We start from the raw sequence: 23733 nt of genomic DNA on the forward strand, positions 1-23733 counted from the left end.
TTACCAGGATGGGGGTGGGGCAGTAATAGCCAAGGCACAAGAACAAGGACTGTTGGCACAGGTTAACAGAACTACCCCTACCCATACATTAAGAAAACCCACAGATCTGTGGGGCACCTGGCTGGCTCAGTTGGAAGAGCATGCAACTCTTAATCTCAGGGTTGTGCGTTTGAGGCCCACATTGAGTGCAAAGATTCCTAAAAAGAAGAAAAAGAAAAAGAATGAAAATCCACAGATCTGAGATCAGATTTGTATTTTGCCCTCATAGGAGTCCAAGATCTACTCATCTGTAATCTTCAAGCTATGACTCTCCTTGACCTTAACCATTTTATTATTTCCTCAGATACAACTTCTTTTTAATTTTTTTAAGGTTTCATTTTATTTTTGAGAGAGAGAGAGAGAGAGAGAGAGAGAGAGAGAGCGCAGGGGAGTGGCAGAGAGAGAAGGAGACCCAGAATCCAAAGCAGGTTCCAGGCTCTGAACTGTAAGCACAGAGCTGAACGCAGGGCATGAACTCACGAACCATGAGATCATGACCTGAGCTGAAGGTGGATGCTTAACCCACTGAGCCACCCAGGCACCCCACAAGTTGTTTTTACATGATGCCCAGTAAAAACAACAAAATGGGAGCAGAGGGCAGTGTTCATTCATTTATCCAACAAATACTGAACACGCGTAATGAGCCAAGCATTATACCGGGCATGAGAACACAGAGACTAAAGACCTAATAGTAATGCTAATACAAATAACAACACTTTATTTTTGAGGACTTTATAGAAGACAAGCACAGTGCTAGACTGGAGTTAAATACATTATCTCATTTAATCCTCATTACAACCCTAAAGGTTAGTACTATTTTTCATTTCCATTTTGCAGTTATAAAAATTGACACTTAGAGAAACTAATTTGTCTGAGGTCACACAATAAATGTCAGACTCTAAAAATGGATTTTACCTTAAATACTCTAAGGAGGAGACAGACAATAGAATATGATGAATGCATGGAGTGCTATGGGGTTATGAAGGATGGGAGTCCACACAGTCAAGGAGGTAGAGACTATGAAAGCATTTCTAGAAGCTGATTTTGAATGCTTTATTCCCTCCAATTTTTTTAATTTATTTTTTTTTAATTTATATCCAAGTTAGTTAGCATATGGTGCAACAATGATTTCAGGAGTAGATTCCTTAAGCCCCTCACCCATTTAGCCCATTCCCCTCCCACAACCCCTCCCACCACCCCTCCAGTAACCCTCTGTTTGTTCTCCATATTTAAGAGTCTCTTATGTTTTGTCCCCCTCCCTGTTTTTATATTATTTTTGCTTCCCTTCCCTCATGTTCATCTGTTTTGTATCTTAAAGTCCTCATATGAGTGAAGTCATATGATATTTGTCTTTCTCTGACTAATTTCACTTAGCATAATACCCTCTAGTTCCATCCACGTAGTTGCAAATGGCAAGATTTCATTCTTTTTGATTGCCAACTAATACTCCATTGTATATATATACTACATCTTCTTTATCCATTCATCCGTCAATGGACATTTGGGCTCTTTCCATACTTTGGCTATTGTTGATAGTGCTGCTATAAACATTGGGGTGCATGTGTCCCTTTGAAACAGCATACCCATATCCTTTGGGTAAATACCTTGTAGTGCAATTTCTGGGTCGTAGGGTAGTTCTATTTTTAGCTTTTTGAGGAACCTCCATACTGTTTTCCAGAGTGGCTGCACCAGTTTGCATTCCCACCAGCAGTGCAAAAGAGATCCTCTTTCTCCGCATCCTCGCCAACATCTGTTGTTGCCTGAGTTGTTAATGTTAGCCATTCTGACAGGTGTGAGGTGGTATCTCATTATAGTTTTTATTTGTATTTCCCTCATGATGAGTGATGTTGAGCATTTTTTCATGTGTCGGTTGGCCATCTGGATGTCTTCTTTGAAGAAGCATCTATTCATGTCTTTTGCCCATTTCTTCACTGGATTATTTGTTTTTTGGGTGTTGAGTTTGATATATTCCCTCCAATTTTTTATCCTTTTAAATGCTCAGATTTACTTCCTACAAACAGTAAGTACAATGTGCACCCATACACCTTTCACTTAGATTCACCTGTTAGTAACAGTTTGCTATATTTGCTTTCTCTCTCTCCCTTTCTCTGAAGATAGGTAAATCCCATCTATCCATCTGATTATATCACATCCATCCATCCATCCATCCATAGATGAATACTACATATTCTTTCCTGAACCATTTGAGAGTATGTTACAGCCACTCTAACACACTTTACCCTACATTCTTTAGCATATATTGCCTAAGAAATAGGGCATTCTCCTACATAAACATAATACAATGATCACATGGGAAGTTCAGCATTAATAAAATACTATTATCTAATGTATCACATTCAAATTTCCTAAATTGTCCCAATAATACTATTTATAGCTCTTTTATTTTTAAATCCAGGATCCTTTCGGGTATTACCCCACTGCATTTTTTTTTTAACTTTCAAGTTTTATTTATTATACCCCACACATTGACATTAGATTCCCAGGCTCCTCCCCACCCCCATTCATGTCTAAATATACAGCATTGCATATATATTTGTGCAACATTATATTAACATTAAAATAAATTATAACATTAAATTATATTAAAATAAAACATTAAACATTAAATTATATTTTAAATAGCAATTGATCATACCATGCTGCTCCTGAAATTCTTCCTACTTATACATTGTGTAAAACAATTGTTTCAGGTTCCTGCCTTTTTAAATAATTTTTAATTTAATTTTAATTAAAATTTTTTTGTTTTTATGTTGAGTCATAGACGTCCTTTCCATATTTTAGATTTTATTCTTTTATTGGATATGTCATTTATGAGTATTTCTTCCCATTCAGTAGGTTGCTTTTTAATTTTGTTGATGATTTCTTTCACTACACAAAAGTTTCTTATTTTGGTGTAGTCCCAAAACTTTATTTTTGCTTTTGTTTCCTTGCCTGTGAAACCTATCCAGAAAAATATTGCTAAGACTGTCAAAGAGATTAATGTCCATGTTTTCTACTATGACATTTATGGTTTCAGGTCTCACATTTAGGTCTTTATTTATGTTTATGATATAAGAAAGTGGTGCAGTTTCATTCTTTTGCATGTAGTTGTCCAAATTTCCCAGTACCATTTGTTGAAGAGACTGTCTCTTCCCCATTTCAGATTCTTGCCTCCTTTGTTACAGATTAATTGATCATGTAAGTGTGGGTTTGTTTTTTTTTTTTAATTTTATTTTTTATTTTTTAAAATTTACATCCAAATTAGTTAGCATATAGTGCAACAATAATTTCAGGAGTAGATTCCTTAGTGCCCCTTACCCATTTATCCCCCCCACACAGCCCCTCCAGTAACCTGGTTTGTTCTCCATGTTTAAGAATCTCTTATGTTTTGTCCCCCTCCCTGTTTTTATATTATTTTTGCTTCCCTTTCCTTGTGTTCATCTGTTCTGTGTCTTAAAGTCCTTATATGTGTGAAGTGATATGATTTTTGTCTTTCTCTGACTAATTCCACTTAGCATAATACCCTCCAGTTCCATCCACATAGTTGCAAATGGCAAGATTTCGTTCTTTTTGATTGCCGAGTAATACTCCATTGTATATATATACCACATCTTCTTTATCCATTCATCTGTCGATGGACATTTGGGCTCTTTCCATACTTTGGCTATTGTTGATAGTGCTGCTATAAACATGGGGGTGCATGTGTCCCTTCAAAACAGCACACCTCTATCCCATGGATAAAGGCCTAATAGTGCAATTGCTGGGTTGTAGGGTAGTTCCATTTTTACTTTTTTGAGGAACTTCCATACTGTTTTCCAGAGTAGCTGCACCAGCTTGCATTCCCATTACCCCATTGCATTTTATTGTCATATCTCTTTAATCTCTTCAATTGAAATAATTCACCATTTTTTGACATAGATTTTTTTTAAAAGAATCGAGCCACTTGTTTTATAAAAAGTCTCAAAATTTGGGCTTGCATAGTTGTTCTACCTTTACTATATTCAAGGGAAACATTTTTGCTACAAATATTTACAGGTTTTGCCTTCTTGGTAGATCACATCAGGAGCCACATGACGTATTAATGACCAGGTTTCTCCTTTGTAAAGATTTTCTTCCTTTGAAATTAATCAGTTGGGTGATAGTTTGAGACTACGTTCTTCAACAACTTTTCACTCATTTATTTCACCCAATTATGGAAATTGTAGCATCCATGACTTCAGTGATTACAAAATGAATTGGGGTTTTAGAACAATAAGACATAGTCAAGCAAATAGGGTAAGGAAGTAGCATTCTAAGTACAAGGTCTTAGAATAATGAAAAATACATTTTTCTCTTGGACTTGCACGTAGCCTGGTTTGGCTGGACTATACTAAAATGGCAAAGATCAAAGAGTGATTGAGTACCTCTCCAGCCTCACTGAACAGGTACATTAAAACCTGTGTATCCTCTGCTAAATAAAACTTTTGAAGCGAAGACAGTCCAGAGACATTGAAAGATTTTAAACAAGTGAGTAACCTAATAATAAATACATTTTGGAACAACTACTCCGAAAATGATGTAGAAGATAACTGAAGGGGAATGGAGAAGGAGGCCCTTGTAACAGTCCAGGTAACACAGAGAATAGATAAAACTATTCTGAGGATATTAAGAGGAGAAAGGGAAAGCCCATGTGAACAGGTAGAAGACTCACAGTTTTGTGGCTTGGAAAACTATGTGGATTGTGGTACTATTTGTGAAAAAGAATAAGTTTGGAGAGAAAGATAAATGCTGTTTCTAGGAAATATTACTTAACAGGCAGGCCCAGGGGATCCCAAGGGAATTAATAAAAAAAAAAAACATTTTGATATAAAATTTCAAATCCTAGACTGTATGTAACCTTGGGCAAGTCACTTAACTTCTTTAGGCCTCAATTTCCTCATCTCTAAAACCTGGATAATGACACCTGTGCTGGGTCTTTCACTGAGTTTATGTAAGACTCAAATAAATGAGTGTATATATAATCCATTTACAAATTGCTAAATACATGTAATTCATTATACAGCTTGCAAAATGATGGTCTAATTCTAGCTCGTGGTGGTTTGAAAGTGGAAATGAGACTCAAAAGAATGCTGATAGTCCAGTCTTACAGACCTATTGATATATGGATAGAAACTATAGGCCTGTGGCCATTTCATATTACTATTCCTTGAGCAACCATAGATACACTCTTCAAATAAGACCATTTTTCTTTTACTTCTCCAACGTCTTCTCTTTCAGTGCCATCTAGGGCCCAACTTCTGCTCTGAGATCCAGATCTGTTCCAAGCTGGTATATGTTAGACCTTTCCCACATTTCATGGATAGACCAAGAGAGAGACCATTGACATATTGTTTAACTACTTCCATCAAAGTAGAATTTTACTTACATGTTACTAACATTCTATCTCTCATTTCTCCTTTTGATCTTTATCACCACTCACAGAGCTCTGAGTCAGCATCCAACAGTGAATGATGAACTGCCAAATCGTATAATTTCTGGCTTGGTGAAGGTGAAAGGAAATGTGAAGGAGTTCACAGAGACAGCCGCCCTATTTGAAGATGGCTCCAGGGAGGATGACATTGATGCTGTTATCTTTGCCACAGGCTATACTTTTGCCTTTCCTTTTCTTGAAGATTCTGTTCAAGTAGTCAAAAACAAGATATCCCTATATAAAAATGTCTTCCCTCCTAACCTGGAAAAGCCAACTCTTGCAATCATAGGCTTGATCCAGCCTTTGGGTGCCATTATGCCGATTTCAGAGCTCCAAGGACGCTGGGTCACTCAAGTATTTAAAGGTAAGTGACCAGACAAGTTGACTAATTACTTAATGGTATGTTTAATTATGTTTATGTTCTTGCTTTTAAATAGGTAGAAAGTATGTATGACTGTAATAGTGCCTGGCATAAAATTAGTGCTCAAAAATTATTCTTGAGTGAATATAAAGTAATAATTTATAACCATAGACATATATTGGAATCCCCTGGAAAATCTTGCCCAAAATAGGCATGCTTTGCCTGGTGATGTTTATTTTAAAAGTCTGGGGTAGGCCAGACATAGATCGCTAAGAAAGTGTTCCTCAGTTGATCCCAATGTGCACTCCAGACTAGAATCCACTCATCTATATTTTAGACAACTGATATATATATATATATATATATATATATATATATATATATATATATATATATTTGCGAAGCAAAAGTCATTATAGAGAAAAGCAAATATAGAAATGGTGTGATTGATTTCAGCCAAAAATTAAGACCTGGTTAAAGACTAGTCCAGAATGTATAAGATTCAACCTCTCAAATTCTTACTTTCCCCCTTTAACATCCCCTGTTTCAGTTTTGGCTAGGAGAACATGAGAAAAAACTTTAGGATTTGGGATAGTAGGCTCAACATGAATCAGGAGAATGATATGGCTTCTAAACGGCCTAATTATATCTAGCATCATTAAAGAATTGTAATATCCTATAATTTACAACTATTCTTCTCTAAACTGGTCAGCCCATACCCAAAGACATATTTTACAAGTGAAACTGGAGTGCATGAAAAGGAGAGAGACAAGAATGGTTCAGGGATTTGAAAATGCACCTACCATTTGAAGTACAACTGAAGGAGCTGGAGAGGTTTACCTACAGAAGATTCAGGGGAGACAGAAGAGTTCCCTTCAAATATTTCAAGAATGTCCCATGCCAGGGGCAGCTGGGTGGCTCAGTAGGTTAAGCATCCAACTCTTGGTTTCAGCTCAGGTCATGATCTCACAGTTTGTGGGTTCGAGCCCCACATCGGGCTCTGTGCTATCAGCACAGAGGGATTTTCTCTCTCTCTCTCTCTCTCTCTCTCTCTCTCTCTGCACCACCCCATGCTCTCTCTCTCCCTCTCTCTCAAAATAAACATTAAAAAAAAAAAAAAGAGAATGCCCATGGCAGAAGGATTTGATTTGCTCAGTATCACTTCAAAGGGTTCACCAAAGGAGTGAAACTTTGAGGGCTGTGCAAAATCAGTGTAAAATTAAAAACAACTACGCCAACTGTTTTTTGTCAGCTGTTGCCATTTCAAGATGAAATGGGCTGCCTCTGAAATTGTGAAAAATCCAAACAGAAGAGGAAAGCCTTATCTTTCATAGGACTTTAGTCATAAAATGGGATCAAGAGTTCATTTTTACTTCCTTCTCTCTGTGGTAAAGCCTGTTTGTTACTAAGAGTACAAATGTACCCTGCCCTTTATTTTGCTCTTTATTTTTCACATACTTTTGGGGCCATTTATCATTTCCTTACGTCCATATTTCATTTCCCAATTGGAAGATGGAGGAGGAAGATATTGATTGGAAGACAGAATCAGAGAAATCTCTCCCAAAGAGATAGTAGAATAGAGTAAGTTACTGTCCTTAATGGCATCATATTGTGGTGGTGATAGGGGAAGGTGATCCAGTGAATTGTAACCTACTCGAGTACAAAAAATTATTTTGTATTTCTTTGAATTCTCCATGGCATAGTAATTGTTAATAGGATTATTGTTGTCAGTGAGGTAATCTTACACTTAAAATTTTGATTTTTCTCTTTAGGGCTAAAGACATTGCCCTCACAAAGCAAAATGAAAGCAGAGATAGCTAAGACTCAAGAGCAAATGGCAAAAAGGTAAGAGAGTGTGTGGTAATTTCCTTCTTAGTTCTTAATTAGAGCAACATTGGACTATGTTTATCTTCCTCGTGTTATTTTAAGGATTTAGATTATTTTTTTTTATTTTTTTAATGTCTATTAATTTTTGAGAGACAGAGACAAAGCACAAGTGGGGGAGGGACAGAGAGAGAGGGAGACACAATCTGAAACAGGCTCCAGGCTCCGAGCTGTCAGCACAGAGCCTGATGTGGGGCTCAAACTCATGAACTGTGAAATCATGACCTGAGCCGAAGTCAGATGCTTAACTGACTGAACCACCCAGGTGGTCCAGGATTTAGATTATATTTTGAAGGGAAGGGAAATGATAGTTTGTGTGGCAATAAAATTGGGAAATAGCACCAAATGGTTTGAATATGCATGGATAAGAACAGAAAGGCATTTAAAATCCTACGATTAGAACCTGAAAGAAAGATAGGAAAAAGCACATGGAGGGAAAATCAGGTATATTAATTTTGGCAGGATTACTTGAAATGCTAGTGGAGCTGCCAGACAAAGGAAGAGGGTCAATGATTTAATGGGAAGAAGATATGGCCCAGTCACAAATCTGTAGGTATATCTACAAATCAGCACAGGTGAGCACAGGGGTGGCTCAGTTGGTAGAATATCAGACTCTTGATCTCTGGGTCACGAGTTCAAGCCCCACACTGGGCATAGAGACTCCTTAAAGAAAAACAAAAAAACCAACCAGCATAGGCTACCTTGTCAACTGTCATCATGTAACAGCACCCTCAGGTCACAGCAGCTCATGGTGTGAACAGTCTTTGTGATTTGGGAAGGTGATAACATCAGCTAGTTGCTTAGTGCTTGGGCCAACATGGTAATTTAGCCATCTGAATTTCGGAACTTGAGTTTATACACTAGGTGATTTTTATTTGGACAAAGTGGAAGTTGATGGTAAGTTCCTAAATTTTTGTGCAAAAGTTAGGGGTATAATCATTCCAGGCCCAAAGAGGTGGTTTTCTTTCATTGATTTTACTAGCATAACTCTCCCCTGTCTGGGAAGAGGAGAAAGTTTTTAATTAACCCTGATAGCCTTTCCAGGTATTCTGCTGTTTTTCTCCTTTCACTGCCAGATTTCTACAATAAATATTCTACATTATATACTCTAAATTCTCATTCTTTTCTTCCTCCTAAGCCTCCTGTATTGTAACTTCTATCCTTCTGCAACTGTTCTCTTGAAGGTCATCTATGACCAATTCCATTTTTCTTCTCACTGGTGAGTTTGGTGCTTGTAAATGTCTCTTCCTTCTTGGAGTGCTTTCTTTCCTTGCTTTTCTGGCAGTAAATATCCTATTTCAACTTCCCGCCTCTCTTTCCCCTGACTTATTTTTGTCTAACTACCTTTTGACTGTGAGCAGTCCCCAAAGATACAATTTAACGTTTATCGTTTTATCGAGGGTCGACTGTGTATGCACACTACGTGTTTTATATGCATGGCTTCATTTAATCCTCCCAACAACCCTACAAGGCTGGTACAAGTGAATCCCTTTTGATAAACCTTTATGAATACTCAGCTCTTGACCCACCACTGAAGGATAAATGTATGCCTACAGACCCTTCAGCCAACATAACATCCATAAGGGGAAGCTCTCAAATTCTTTCCTGTCTTCACTTCTCTTTGAAACTAGTCCCATTTCAGGAAATTGCTATTTGACCATCTGTCAGTTCCTCTGAAATTCTATCTCACTAATTCTACCTCAAATTTATTTTCTATCATTTTTTTCCTGTCCCTGTTTTTGGATTCCTCAAGCAATCCCATCTAATCTCAATTAGTTTGACTGGGTTTTTCTCTTCCTTCCTTTCTGTCCTACTCTTCTTTGTTTTATTTTCATTATAGGAAGAAAAGTTACCAGTGAGCTCTCTAAATCCCACTCCTGCCACAAGTATCTGTTACCACATTTTCCCTCTAAAAAGTTCTAGCTCTTCAAATCTGCACTTGGTGTAATGCCTCCACCTGGCTCTGTTTGGACGGCCACTACCTCTTGTGGGATAAGTCATCCCCCCACTCCTTTCAGGATTCCAAATTAGCACTGGCCCAGGGAAGTCCTGCTCTGTGGACTCCACTACCACTGCCTCATAAAACAATTGAGGATCCCAAATTTGAGAATTTTTTGTGGTGAGTTTTCTCATAACATCAGTCTTCTCTGAATCTGCTATATTTGCCTCTCTCTATCCATCTTTGTTTTCCACAACATGCCTCTTCTACTGTAGGTAGCACCCACAGATATTCTATGCTCATATTCCACACTCATTCCTGCTTTATTCCTTTACTCTGCTGCTCCCCTGACTTGTAACACTTTGCTGTTTGCTAGCAGATATGTCTTCCACATCTTTCAAGGACATACTGCTCTATTTTAACTACCCTCTTCTAACATTTCTATTTAGCAATCTAAAACCACACAATATACCAAAAATCTTATATTCTCTTGTGCTTTATGTGTATCTATCTTCTATCTTCCAGTAGATTATAAGGTCCTTAAGGATAAAGACAATGTCTTTCCTTTCTTCTTTGTTTTCTACAGCTCCTAGCCAAATACGGAGCCAATAACAGGCAATCAGAAAGCACTGATTAATTGACTGAATTATTGACAGGCCATGGCTTCTGTCTTCTCTGCTTCAGGTATGTGGAGAGCCAACGCCATACCATTCAGGGAGACTATATAGATACCATGGAAGAGCTGGCTGATCTGGTGGGTGTCAGGCCCAGTCTGCTGTCTCTGGCCTTCACTGACCCCAAATTGGCAATACAGATCATCTGGGGACCCTGCACTCCAATCCAGTATCGTCTGCAAGGCCCTGGAAAATGGGATGGAGCCCGAAAAACTATCCTCACCACAGAAGATCGTATCAGGAAGCCACTGATGACAAGAGTTATTGAACACACTAATTCCACGACTTCAACAATAACAATGGCTAAGTGTATGCTGGCTGTTGTTTTCTTTGCTATAATTGTGACCTACTTTTAGCTGTCCCATTTGTCATTGCCCCAGTTTTCTTTGAAAAGCTGCATCTAGAGATGCCTTCAGAATCTGATGAGATTGAACAGCTCTCGGCTTCACATTGTTCAGGAATCTACTTTTCTCTTGCCAAAGCATTAATCTTCTTTCCTCTTTTCCCTACAGTGAGACTCTAGCTTTTCATTCATATTGATTTCCCTCCCGTCCTCTTGTGACCCACCACTTTTTCCTTTCAATAACCCCTGGACTATGAGCTCAAGTATCCTTTCAGTCCTCTTTGTAAGTCCTTAGCAGACTTCTTGACATGTGGTATGTGCTGAATAAATGTTGTCAATATTATGGTGGGGAGAAGTCAATATCTGTATACTGGGTGACTGCATGGAACTCTGCTGCTGATAGGATTTGATATTCTATTAGAAGTTCAATCTTGGAGCACCTGGGTGGCTCAGTCGGTTCAGTGTCCAACTCTTGATTTCAGCTCAGGTCATGAACCCAGGGTTGTAAGATCAAGCCCAGTGTCAGGCTCCATGCTGAGCGTGAAGCCTGTTTAAGATCTCTCTCTCCCTGTGCCCCTCTGTTGAGTGTGCTCTTGCTCTCTCTCTCTCTCTCTCTAAGGAAAAAAAAAATAGCTCAATCTTTTGTTTTTAATACTGTAACTAAATGTAGGTTTCCTGAGAGATCAGAGAATTAATGGTCTTATATTCATCTAAGATAAGATATATAAACACTTAAAACATTTTATTTCACTAGTGATTCACTAGTGTGTCTGATACCTCGTCCTTTTTACTCTTTTCCCCTAAGCAATCTGTCTTTATTTTCTCAATGAAGAAACTACCTTCAACTTTCTATGCTCAGGGGTCATCCTAATAATCCAGCATCTGTGAATAGATTTGACTTGGCTGAAAAACTTGGGATTTTAAGTTAGCTGTCTGATCTTCTTTTGATCTCTTAGTTCTCATATTAGGATCCAACAAGACTTTGCCTTAGAAAATATGATCCATAGCTGCCAACTTTTGTGGTATGGCCTACAAATGTCATTTGTCTCCCCTCACTCCTACTTTCTCCTCTCCACTCCCTCACACACACAGAGTCTAAGTAGTCAATATTCAAAGAGGTTATTTATGTATTAAAACATGATTGATACTAACTAAATACAGGGGCAGTCTGCTTAAAACAGTTCTCTTAGGGGCGCCTGGGTAGCTCAGTCGGTTGAGTGTCTGACTTCGGCTCAGGTCATGATCTCACAGCTCGTGAGTTTGAGCCCCGCATCAGGCTCTGTGCTGACAGCTCAGAGCCTGGAGCCTGCTTCTGCTTCTGTGTCTCCCTCTCTCTCTGCCCCTAACCCACTCGCATTCTGTCTCTGTCTCTCTCAAAAATAAAATAAACATTAAAAAAAACTTAAAAAAAAAAACACTTCTCTTAATGGCATACAATGTAGTTCTGAAAAGCAGCAAATGAAAAGCAGAAACTCCCGTTTATGTCCCAGGACTGCTGTTGATCCTGTTTTCTCATTTGTAGAAGCTCTATTCTGTTCTTGTCTCACAGAGTTAAACAAGCGTTAGCTATTGGGCACACCAAATTTCATCAACAATGGGACTAGATGTACCAGCCAGGTTTGTATTCATAAATAAGCTGTCATGCAATACATTTTCACATTGCTGCCTGTCATATAACCAAAGGACAAATCTGAACAGCTAAAGAAACATTAGAAATCATTATTTCCCAATGTAAATGCACATAAGAGAACCAGAAATGTAAGAACTACAACTTGCTCCTAATCATTTAACTATTTGCTCATTTGACTATTTGCTGTTTAACTATTGGCCTAATTTACAGGTAGAAATGTCTTTTGAAAATTAGAGAACAAAGAAATGGTATTACTTCTTAGGTCTTTTTCCTTCCCTAAAATTTGTGATACTGGTGATTTATCATCTTTTAAAAATGGACTCAATATCTTACAATCTGCAGATTATTCTAGTCCAAAAGTAAAGGTTGCTTACTTCTTTTTCATTTCCTTCTTTTAACATATAAATTTGCCTTTTTTAACATGTAAGCTTATTGAATGAACAGCCCTTTGATAATGTAATTACCAGTTATCAGCAATAAGTACCCCAATTTCCTCTTTAAATAAAAGTATGTAATTATAACTTCATTGACTCTCTCATTTTATTTATAATATGCAAGGTTACAGAAAAAATCATTGGTTAACTTGTAAACCAAGCTAAAAGTAAGATATGAATAGGAAACCAAACTAAAAACAACTCCAGATACAAAGCCCTCACTGCTGATGAATGTGTACTAATATTCATCACTTTACCATCCTTTGCTTTTGTAATTATGTTGAAAGGTTATATCACTTTCCCATTATATCACTTTCCCATCATATTACACACACACACACACACACACACACACACACAGAGTCTTATTATGCCAAGAAAGTAAGAAAGTGCTCAAAAAACAAACTGATGGGGGTATGTCAAAGGGATACAGAAGCCAACCTAAAGTGGTCTCAATGGCCAAAGGTAGAACAATCTGAGCCACAAAACAGATGACCTAATATTGGATTATAATAAAGTATAAAAAATATCAATGAATCCATACAGATATATATAAATGAGTAATTTAATAAGTGGAGTAGAACAGACAAATTTCCCATACAGAAGAATTCTAAACAATTTATATAAATATTCTACCCTCAAGGAAATGGGGCACAACTCCCCACTCCTTAAGTATAGGCTACAGAGAGTATATTCCTTCCAAAGAGAACAGTATGGAAAGGGGAAAAAAAATAACATTACAGTGGAGAGATCTGACAAACACTGCCTCAGGTGCATGATCAAAATGAACATAACCAGTGAGTCATGTTGATAGTCATGCAGCCTTAATATGTGATGACAAGGGTACTTTATCCCTGTGGTCTTCCTCCCCAAAAATGATAGCACCATCTAATCATAAGGAAACGTCAGACAAACCCAAGTTCAGGAATATCTTACCAAATAGCTAACCATGTTGAAACTATCAAGATCATCAAAAACAAGGAAAGTCTGAGAAATTGTCATAGTACAGAGGACCCTAAAGAGACCTGACATCTAAATGTAATGTATCTAAAAACAACTCAAGATACAAAGCCCTCATTGCTGATGAATGTGTACTAATATTCATCACTTTACCATCCTTTGCGTTTGTAATAATGTTGAAAGGTTATATCCCTTTCCCATTGTATCATTTGCATATAAGAACATTGGATAGGATCCTGGAACATACAAAGGACACCAAGTAAAAATTACAGAAATATCAGGCATGTGAGTGTGTTCTGGAGGTACCACTGCCAGCACCACCACCACCCAGAGCCTGAGCAGAGCCACAGCACAGCCACTGTGTAGGGGAGGGAGGGAGGAGGAGGCCCAGACCCAAGTGGGGGATAGATTCCCAGAAGTGGGATGACTGGATCAGAGGGTGTTTACTCTGTGTATAACAGTGTGTGTGTCACTGTAACTTCAGTGGTATTGAGTAGATTGTCAGGATTCAAACAGACCAGGTCATGTATGAGTATAAGCTAGTGGTCCTTGGTTCAGGAGGCATGGGAAATCTGATCTCACAGTTCAGTTTGTTCCCAGAATTTTTGTTGAAAAATATGACCCAACAATAGAAGATTCCTCCAGAATTCTTCAGAAAGCAAGCTAAAGTAGATTGCCAACGGTGTATGCTTGAAATCCTGGACACAGCAGGACAGAGGAATTTATAGCAATGAGGGATTTGTGTATGAACAACGGCCAAAGGTTTGCACTAGCATATCCTATTACAGCTCAGTCCGTGTTTCATGACTTATAGGACCTGAAGGAACTGATTGTATGGGTTAAGGATGCAGAAGATGTCCAATGATTTTACCTGGCAATAATGTGACCTGGAAGATGAGCAAGTAGTTGGCAAAGAACAGGGTCAGAATTTAGCCAGATGGTTAAAAAAAAAAAAAAAAAAAAAGGAAAAAAGGGTTAGGAAGATGGTGGTATGACCATGCCTTTTTAGAATCTACTACAAAGTTAAAGATCAACATTAATAAGATCTTTTATGACCTGGTCAGACAGATAAATAGAAAAACACCAGTGGGGAGAGGCGCCTGGGTGGCCCAGTCAGCTAAGTGTTTGACTTCTGCTCAGGTCATGATCTCACAGCTTGTGAGTTTGAGTCCTGCTTCGGGCTCTGTGCTGACAGCTGGAGTCTGGAGCCTGCTTCGGATTCTGTGTCTCCCTCTCGCTCTCTGCCCCTCCCCAACTCACACTCTGTCTCTCTCTGTCTCTTTCTCTAAAAAATAAACATCAAAAAAAAATTTTTTTTTTAAGAAAAAAGAAAAACACCAGTGGAAAAGAAGAAGCCCAAAAAGAAATACTGTCTGCCGCTTTAGACCCGCAGTAAGCAGCAGCTCTGGGCCAGATTACAGGAATGAACTGTGGCCTAACTGGGAAATACGAGCATTCCAGACTTCAGAAATTAAATCTGAAGAGGCTTCTCCTGTTTTATATATTAGGTGAAGAATTTAAATCTTGTATTGGGTTGCACAATTTCCCTGGAGAAAAAAAAAAATTGCTCTCTGTATTATCACTTGGAAAATAATAGTATGTCTCCTTTGTAATAGCAGTTATAACAGATGTGAAAATAAATATACTTGACTCTAATATGATTACAAAAAAAGAGCATGGATGCATTTCAAATGTTAGATAGTACTACTGTAATCAAATGATTTCATATTGACCTCTTTATCATGATTCTTCCCTGTCCAGCACTAAAAAAGTTGAACCATTATACTTCATATCTGTAATGATACATATTATGAAATTTCCCCTCAAACCCATTGCACCAGATAACTTTTTGAGTCACTGGCTTCATTTTGTATTTAAAAAATTATGGGGGCACCTGGGTGGCTCAGTCCGTTAAGCATTCTATTTCAGCTCAGGTCATCATCTTACAGTTTGTGAGTTCGAGCGCCACATATAGGGCTCTGTGCTGACAGCTCAGCCTGCTTCGGATTCTACGTCTCCCTCTCTCTCTCTGCCCCTCCCCCACTCGTGGTCGGTCTCTTTCTCAAAACTAAATTATGAAATACCCTTGTCATTATATTCTAATTAAAATTGTGCATAATCTTTTGCAAAAGTGAGTCTTTTACAGGAAAAAAACTGGGATAACTGATTTCTATAGTTTTCAAAGCTAAAATATATAATAAATCAACTCTAATATTGCTTTTGGTATTTTACCATCAGATTAAATGACAGCTTTTATGAATGATTAAATTTTAGTACATTTTCAAAAAAACTAAAGAAATATTAATAAAGTATGGATTTTGGTTAATAAGAATGTACCATTATTGGTTTATTAGTTGTGACAAATATACCATAGTAATGGGAGATGTTAACAATAAAGGAAATTGGCTGTGGGGTATATAGGAACTCTACTATTTTTGCAACTTTTCTTAAATCTAAAATGATTCTAAAGTTTAAAAATTATTTAAAAAAATAAAGAAATACATTTTTTTTTTTGGTTCAGGGCTTGACCCAGAGCCACATTGTAGTGAAACTTTCTCAGAGAGAGGAAGAATATTGGATAGTATCATTCATTTAAATTACTATGTTTTCCCTTAATTATATATTAAGTTGTTCTAATAAAGCATAATATAACTTACTTTAGCAATTTTGTTTTCTTTGCTGAATAAATATAGACTACAATTGTAGAGAGGAGAAAACAGTGAAATAAGGTCAAAAGAGACCTCTTGAAATCACTTAGATAAGTTCTTTCCTGTAGCTGAGCAGATTGAGCTAATAGTCTCCACTAGCAAGATTTATGGTATATTAATGGTAAGTACATTCATAAATGAGATGATTTTGCTTAATACTGAGTCTGCGCCCCTGTTACTTTTGTCAATGGCAATATAATATACAATAGGATATAAACATCCTCCATACTGCTTACTTGGAATTTTCCGAAGTGCTGTGTTTTTCCATGCTTGTCTAAACATTCTTTTGCTGTACCCTCCTGTTGGTAAATTCTCCACTTGCCCTAATGGCTAGCACTTCTTTTACCCTCAAGATTCACTTCATCTGTTATCTTCCAGGAATCTCTCACTGATCTCCAATTTGAAACAGGTAACCTTTTGCACCCTTATTGTACCCGGTATGTTGCTTAATTTTATTTGGTGAATATTTTTGGCACCTATGTAATATCAATTGGTTCTTTCCCCTGTTTCCTCCTTGAACTACTAATTCTTTGGAGGAAGAGACTTTGTAATTACTCTGTATGTTCCCAGGGCTGCTTAAAACACAGTAAGACCTCAGTAAATTAGTAATTAATTGAATGAATAAATTCAACGTATTTTTTAAAATAGGAATGTTTTTAAAGGATTAAATAAAATTGTGAATATACCTCAATACACACATACATAAAAATAAAATAATAATACTTTTATTAAAAAGTGATTGAGGAGCTTAAGGATGCTTAACATGTTGAAATGTCTTTCAGTACCTTGACACTTTAAGAAAAATTTTTTTAACACTTACTTATTTTTGAGAGACAGTGTGAGACAGAGCATGAGCAGGGGAGGGGCCATTTCTCCCAAGAGTCCTGATTCCTCTTATTCAAGAATTATATTAGAACCCAAAAACTAGGTGCTAGGTGTGCTCATTGCTACTGGGATGTTTTTTCTAGGCCCTTCAGAGGCCAGAACTTGAAAATACATGTGCATATACTAACACATGAATACACACATATTCATAATTATTTCTGTATTTGTCCATCTGTATCTATGAGTAAGGTAAACATGAATTCATATTGATGTCTTCAAATCTAACCCAGGATTTAGAGATGGACATGCACACTCCTCTCATCGTACAGATAGAAAATTTATAACTAGAAAGATAAAGATACTTATCCTAAGTCAAACAGTTCACAGTTAGCAGTCTCTTTGTACCAAATCAGTACTCATGTGGTGATACTATATACATGTGTGTGTGTGTCTGTATATATATATATATATATATATATATATATATATATATATATATGCTTATTAATTAAGATGCTAATCGAAATACTAATTCTTCAAATAATCTAAGTTTATACTTTTGGAAAAGGAAATTCTCAGTAAGTGTTTAGTCATAAGTATCACTATAGACATTTATGTGCCTTTAAGTGCCAGGTTTGGGGTCATACCTAGCTGGAGTCATGGTCACTCCCTTGAAGATGTCAAGGTTGTGAGCAACTGAAGAGCAGGGGGCACTTAGTACTAGGCCCTTGTCAAGTTCTAAAAAATGAATGAGGTACACATATCATTTTTGGAAATACTGGCTAAATATTTAACCTGAGCCTTGTTTATAAAATGAGATATAATTATTCATTCAGCTTACCCTCATGGGGCAGTTTTGAGATCACATGATATAATTCATATGCAAATTCTTTGGAATCTGAAAGAAAGAATTATGACAATATGGTGAGGAAAATTCTGGACCCTTTAATTTCGTTCCTCTTCCTTTGGGTGGACAGAATGTAAGAATATCACCACCATTTCTGGGCAGAATAAAATTATTTTAAAATAAAAAATAAGAAACCACAGAAGACCCCAAATAGGCAAAGGAATCTTGAGAAAGGTGAACAGAACTGGAGGTATATTCCTGATTTCAAACTACTATAATCAAAATAGTATGGTACATATATAAAAATAGATACACAGATCAAAGGAGAGAGTATAGGGCCACCTGGGTGACTCAGTTGGTTGGGCTTCCCACTTCAGCTCAGGTCATAACCTTGCAGTTCGTGAGTTTGAGCCCTGCATCAGGCTCTGTGCTGACAGCTCAGAGCCTGGAGCCTGCTTTGGATTCTATGTTTCCCTCTCTCTCTGCCCCTCACCCTCTCATTCTCTCTCTCATTCTCTCTCTCTCTCTCTCTCTCTCTCTCTGCCTCTCCTTGGCTTACACTCTCTCTCAAAAATAAATAAAAACATTGAAAAAATTTTTAATTAAAAAAAAAAAAAAGGAAGAGAATAGAGTCCAGAAATAAACCCACCTATATACAGTCAACTAATCTTTGACAAGGGCACAAAGAACACAAAATTCTGAGAGAGTCTCTTTAATAAGTGGTACTGGGAAAACTGAATATCCACATACAAAAACAAAAACAAAAACAAAAAACCTCTACCTTATAACCTTATACCACTCACAAAAACTAACTCAAAGTGGATTAAAGATTTGAATTAAGACCTGAAACTATAAAACTCCTCAAAGAAAACATAGAGGGTAGACTCCCTGACTTTGGTCTTGGTGATATTTTTTGGACTGGACACCAACAGCAAAGGTAATAAAAGCAAAAATAAACAAGAGGAACTACATTAAACTAAAAAGTTTCTGCACAGCAAAGGAAGCCATCAACAATACGAAAAGGTGACCTTTGGAGTAGGAGAAAATATTTATCTGATATTGAACGATATATCTAATCTATCTGATAAGGGATTAATATCCAAAATATATAAGGAATTCAGACAATTTAACAGCAAGAAAACAATCCAACTAAAATATATGCAAAGGTCCTTAGGGTTCTGGTCACCAATTCCAACATTGGCATACCAACAAACAATTCTCAGGACATGTGGGAAATCAAATAGCTATGTCCTGGTAAAGGAGATTATAGGGAACGTGTTACACTGCTTTCTGGCCATCTGAGAGGAGGGTTGAGGGGCTGATCCTTCCAACCCATGGTATGGTTTAATCAGACGGGCAGGTGCCCAGCATGATCCTAATGGGAGAACACATGCCTATCCCCTTCCCCAAGTTATCAATTCATAAAGTCCTTTCCATGAATTATCACCTTGTATGTCTTTGAGTAAAACCTTGGCTAGTATAGTAGAACTGGGAGGTGGTGCAAAAGCCACTTGGCAGCTGTATGGACTTCAGAATATCAAGTGGGTTGCACAACACAGGCAATTCATAATCAAGATTTAGGTATTCTGATAGGAGTGGAAATGCTCCAGACCATTATATCATGCCCAAGCGGATCATAGGTTATTCCAACAGTGCTCTACTATTGCAGTTGCTGCCTGGTCCCGAGTCCCTGACATAAAAACAAAAACAGGTTTCTTTGCCACCATATGGCAGGGAGCCACTGAGCCTTAGGTTGATTTCGTGAATAGGTTACAACAGTATTTCCAGGCACATAGATAATGAAGAAACTGCTCAAGTTTTATTGCAGCAATTGGCCTATGAAAATGCTAATGCGGACTGGCAGGCCGCTCTCTCTGGCATACGTACTCAAGCCAAAGGTATCCCTGAATTCATTAGGGCGTGCCAAAATGTGGGAACTGAGACACATAGCACACAAATTCTTGCAGCTATTATGAGGCCGTCTCCAGCCTCTCATGCCTGCTTTAAATGTGGAAAACCAGGGCACATGCAAAAGGACGGTCACCAACGAACAGGGGACAAACCAGTAAGTTACCCAATAAAGATAGTCCCAGATGTAGAAAAGGAAAACACTGGGCAAATCAACGCCGATCTAAATTTGATAAGGAAGGAGGATCCCTCTTGGGAAACGAGGAAAAGGGCATCAGCTCCCATGCCCCCAGTCCCAAGTGGAGCAAAACCATACAGAACTCTGTTCCTCAGGTTTTCTTTTAATTTTTTTTTTTTAATGTTTATTTATTTTTGAGAGAGACAGAGACAGAATGCAAGTGGGTTAGGGGCAGAGAGAGAGGGAGACACAGAATCCGAAGCAGGCTCCAGGCTCTGAGCTGTCAGCACAGAGCCTGACACGGGGCTCCAACTCACGAGCTGTGAGATCATGAGCTGTGAGATCATGAGCTGTGAGATCATGAGCTGTGAGATCATGACCTGAGCTGAAGTCAGTCGCCTAACCAGCTGAGCCACACAGGCGCCCCTCAGGTTTTCTTAAACCAGGTCAAGGTTGGGTTACAGACTTGCAGGCAGCCACCACTGGAGATTAAGCTATTGATAAAATTTCCTTTCTCTGGTAATTTACTAAAACATTTGTAAACTTATGAAGACTCATGTCCTGCATGACTGTGATCTCTATCAGTTAACTGTTTGTTTTCTTTCCTTTGTTCTTGGGCAGCCAGGAGTGCCTGAGGAATGTCACACATGTCCTACCACAGGGGGAGGGAGGTGGGCAGGTGGGGTTGTGGGTGTTAGCTCGTGCTTTGCCCTCAGATTGCTTTTGGCTCCCTCATCAATATGATCCAGCAATCCCACTTCTGGGTATATATCCAAAGGAAATGAAACCAGGATCTCAAATAGGTACCTGCACTCCCGTATTTGTTGCAGCATTATTTACAATTGCCAAGATATGGAAGCAACCTAAGTGTCCACGGATGAAGGGATAAAAAAAATGTGTTACATAAAGTGGAAAATTATTCAGCCATGAGAAAAAAGAAAATCTTGCCATTTACAACATCATGGATAGACCTTAAGGGCATTATGCTAAGTGAAATGTCAGAGAAAGGAAATAAGTCAAACAGAGAAAGACGAATACCACACGATCTCACTTCTACACAGAATCTAAAAAAAAAAAAACAAAAACAAAAAAGTCAAACTCAGGGAAACAGGGATAGAATAGTAGTTGCCAGGGACTAATTGGTGGAAAAAAGGGTGAGATGTTGCTATACGGGTATAAACTTTTAGTTATGAGTAAGAATATCTAATGCACAGCATGGTGTCTATAGTAAATAATAACTATTAGGATATTTGCTAAAATTGTAAATCCTAAGAAGTATCACCACATACACACAAAGTTAACTGTGGATCAATGGGTGTGTTAATTAACTTGATTGTGATAATCATTCCACGCTGTTTATATATACCATCATTATGTTGCACACTTTAAATATATATAATTTTGTCAATTATACCTCAATAAAGCTGGAAAAATTTTTTAAATAAAACCAATGGTATTTGTTTTTAAAAATAATTGGTTTCCACAATGATTGAGTATTCTCTTATGTGTGTAAACTTGTATCTTTCCTCTTGCTAAAGCCGATTTTTAAAATAGTATTAAATTTTTGTTTTTGGGGGCGCCTGGGTGGCTCAGTCGGTTAAGCATCCAACTTCGGCTCAGGTCATGATCTTAAGGTTTTTGAGTTGGAGCCCCACATCAGGCTGTATCAGCAGGGAGCCAGCTTCGGATCCTCTGTTGTCCTTTCTCTCTGCCCCTTCCCAGCTTGCTCTCTCTCTCTCTCCAAAATAAACACTTAAAAACTTTTTTATTTTTTATTGAGGTATAATTTTCATACCATAACACTCACCCTTTTAAGTGTACCATACTGTGCTTTGGCAGATGCACACAACCACTACAATCAGGATTTAGAACTGTTCTCTATCCCCTAAAATTCCTTTGTGTTCCTTTGTACTCAACCCTTTCTCCCATCTTCAACTCCTAGAAGGCAGGGTTCTGTTTCTGATCCTCTGCTTTTTCCAGAATGTCATGTAAATGGAGTCTGGCTTCTTTCACACCCCATAACACATGTGCAATTCATCCATGTGTGCATGGAGTTTAATCCTTTTTATTGCTGAGTATTTTTCCATTTACAGTTCTGCCACATTTTGTTTATTGATTCACCAGGTGAAGGACATTTGTGTTGTTTCCATTTGGGGATAAATAGAATAAAGCAACATATATTTGTACAAATAAACATTTGTATACAGGCTTTTGTGTGAACTTATTTTTATTTCACCTGGATAAATACTTAGGAGTGGGATTACTAAACTACATGTTAAGTGAATGTTTAACTTTATAAAAACTATCAATCAGGCTGTTGGGGCGCCTGGGTGGCTCAGTCGGTTAAGCGCCAGACTTTGGCTCAGGTCATGATCTCACGGTTTGTGGGTTCGAGCCCCAGGTCAGGCTCTGTGCTGACAGCTCAGAGCCTGGAGCCTGCTTCAGATTCCGTGTCTCCCTCTCTCTGCCCCTCCCCTGCTTGTGCTCTATCTCTCTCTCAAAAAAAAAAAAAAATAAACATTAAAAAAAAATTTTAAACATCAGGCTGTTTTTTGAAATGGAAATCACCAAGATGACATGTCCTACCCCTCCCTGATCACAAATGGGAGGGGAGATGGGGATGTAAACCTCCAGATGCTCCATCTAACCTGCCATCAAGTTCTGTAAAATCAGTACACTCTTCTCCCATTCCCAAGTCCTCACCTCTCAGAGGAAGGACACCTTTAGCAGTGCACATAAAAGTTTACCGTGCTATGAGGTGTCCCAGGCTGTTATTTTCCTCTGTTTATCAGGCAGAATGGCTGATTTGAAGAGATCAGTGGCAATGACATCTGAGACACAGTGACATCCAGCAAACCCCCACCAACTACTTTGCCTATTACCTCCTTTTCCTTCCCTCTGTAAAGAAAGAGAGAACATCGGGACACCAACAATAAAACTAAATGGAGAAATTATACTCGTATTGGTTAAGAGATCTTGTTTCTTTACCTAGTCATTCATGAGTCTACGAAAACAAACTTGGGACTAGAAAGAAGCAGTTAATCCTTCCTATGGTGTCAATTACTTCCATCCTGTGTCTAAATATGCAATATGCAGAGTTGACTTAATGTTAACTATTGCCTGATTTATAAATGCTACTAGAGCAGAACAGTGTCATGGACTAATTCCCCAAAGGAGAAAACCCAAAAATCACTTCTATTTAGTTTTACAAGTTTATTTCTTAATAAGTTTCGCTTGTCCAGTATAACACTTGGTTTCCTTCTCCTATGCTGATTTGACTGTTGTAAAGTAATACACACCAGGGACATATTATTTGGCATAGAGAAACCACCCTGGGGTTAGAGAGCTGAATAGTGCACAAGGTTGAATGTATTACTCCTTCAAGGGCCTTGCTTCACATCCCATGGAAAGAATAAAATGAACTGGCAGGGAGGGAAATGGTAGGGACCAAAGAGGAGACAGCCAGGAAGTCAAGATTTTGGAGGGATGAGCAAAAGGCTGCTGTAAAAATGTACCTTTTTTTCTGCAAATTGTCTTTGGTTAAAAGCCAGAGA

At 38.0% G+C, this 23733-nt stretch overlaps 3 protein-coding genes across 4 annotated transcripts in view; 1 reads left to right on the forward strand and 2 right to left on the reverse strand.

Annotated features, from left to right (window-relative positions):
• The window catches only part of FMO5 (flavin containing dimethylaniline monoxygenase 5), a 35113-nt gene extending 22268 nt beyond the window's left edge, over positions 1-12845 (forward strand). For both annotated transcript variants that reach the window (XM_060621736.3, XM_060621735.3), the window contains exons 7-9: positions 5500-5852; positions 7622-7694; positions 10357-12845. In XM_060621736.3, coding sequence (XP_060477719.2) covers positions 5500-5852; positions 7622-7694; positions 10357-10702 — 772 coding nt within the window. In that variant the 3' untranslated portion in view covers positions 10703-12845. The remainder of the gene's footprint in view (positions 1-5499; positions 5853-7621; positions 7695-10356) is intronic.
• The window catches only part of CHD1L (chromodomain helicase DNA binding protein 1 like), a 177487-nt gene that overhangs the window by 105935 nt on the left and 47819 nt on the right, over positions 1-23733 (reverse strand). The gene's annotated exons all lie outside the window — the stretch shown is intronic.
• The window catches only part of LOC144617201 (uncharacterized), a 25217-nt gene continuing 1485 nt past the window's right edge, over positions 2-23733 (reverse strand). Inside the window, exon 2 of the mRNA XM_078451519.2 lies at positions 2-2050. Coding sequence (XP_078307645.1) covers positions 2030-2050 — 21 coding nt within the window. The 3' untranslated portion in view covers positions 2-2029. The remainder of the gene's footprint in view (positions 2051-23733) is intronic.

Source organism: Panthera onca, chromosome C1, assembly GCF_046562875.1.
Source record: "Panthera onca isolate mPanOnc1 chromosome C1, mPanOnc1 haplotype 2, whole genome shotgun sequence".
Taxonomy (NCBI): domain Eukaryota; kingdom Metazoa; phylum Chordata; class Mammalia; order Carnivora; family Felidae; genus Panthera; species Panthera onca.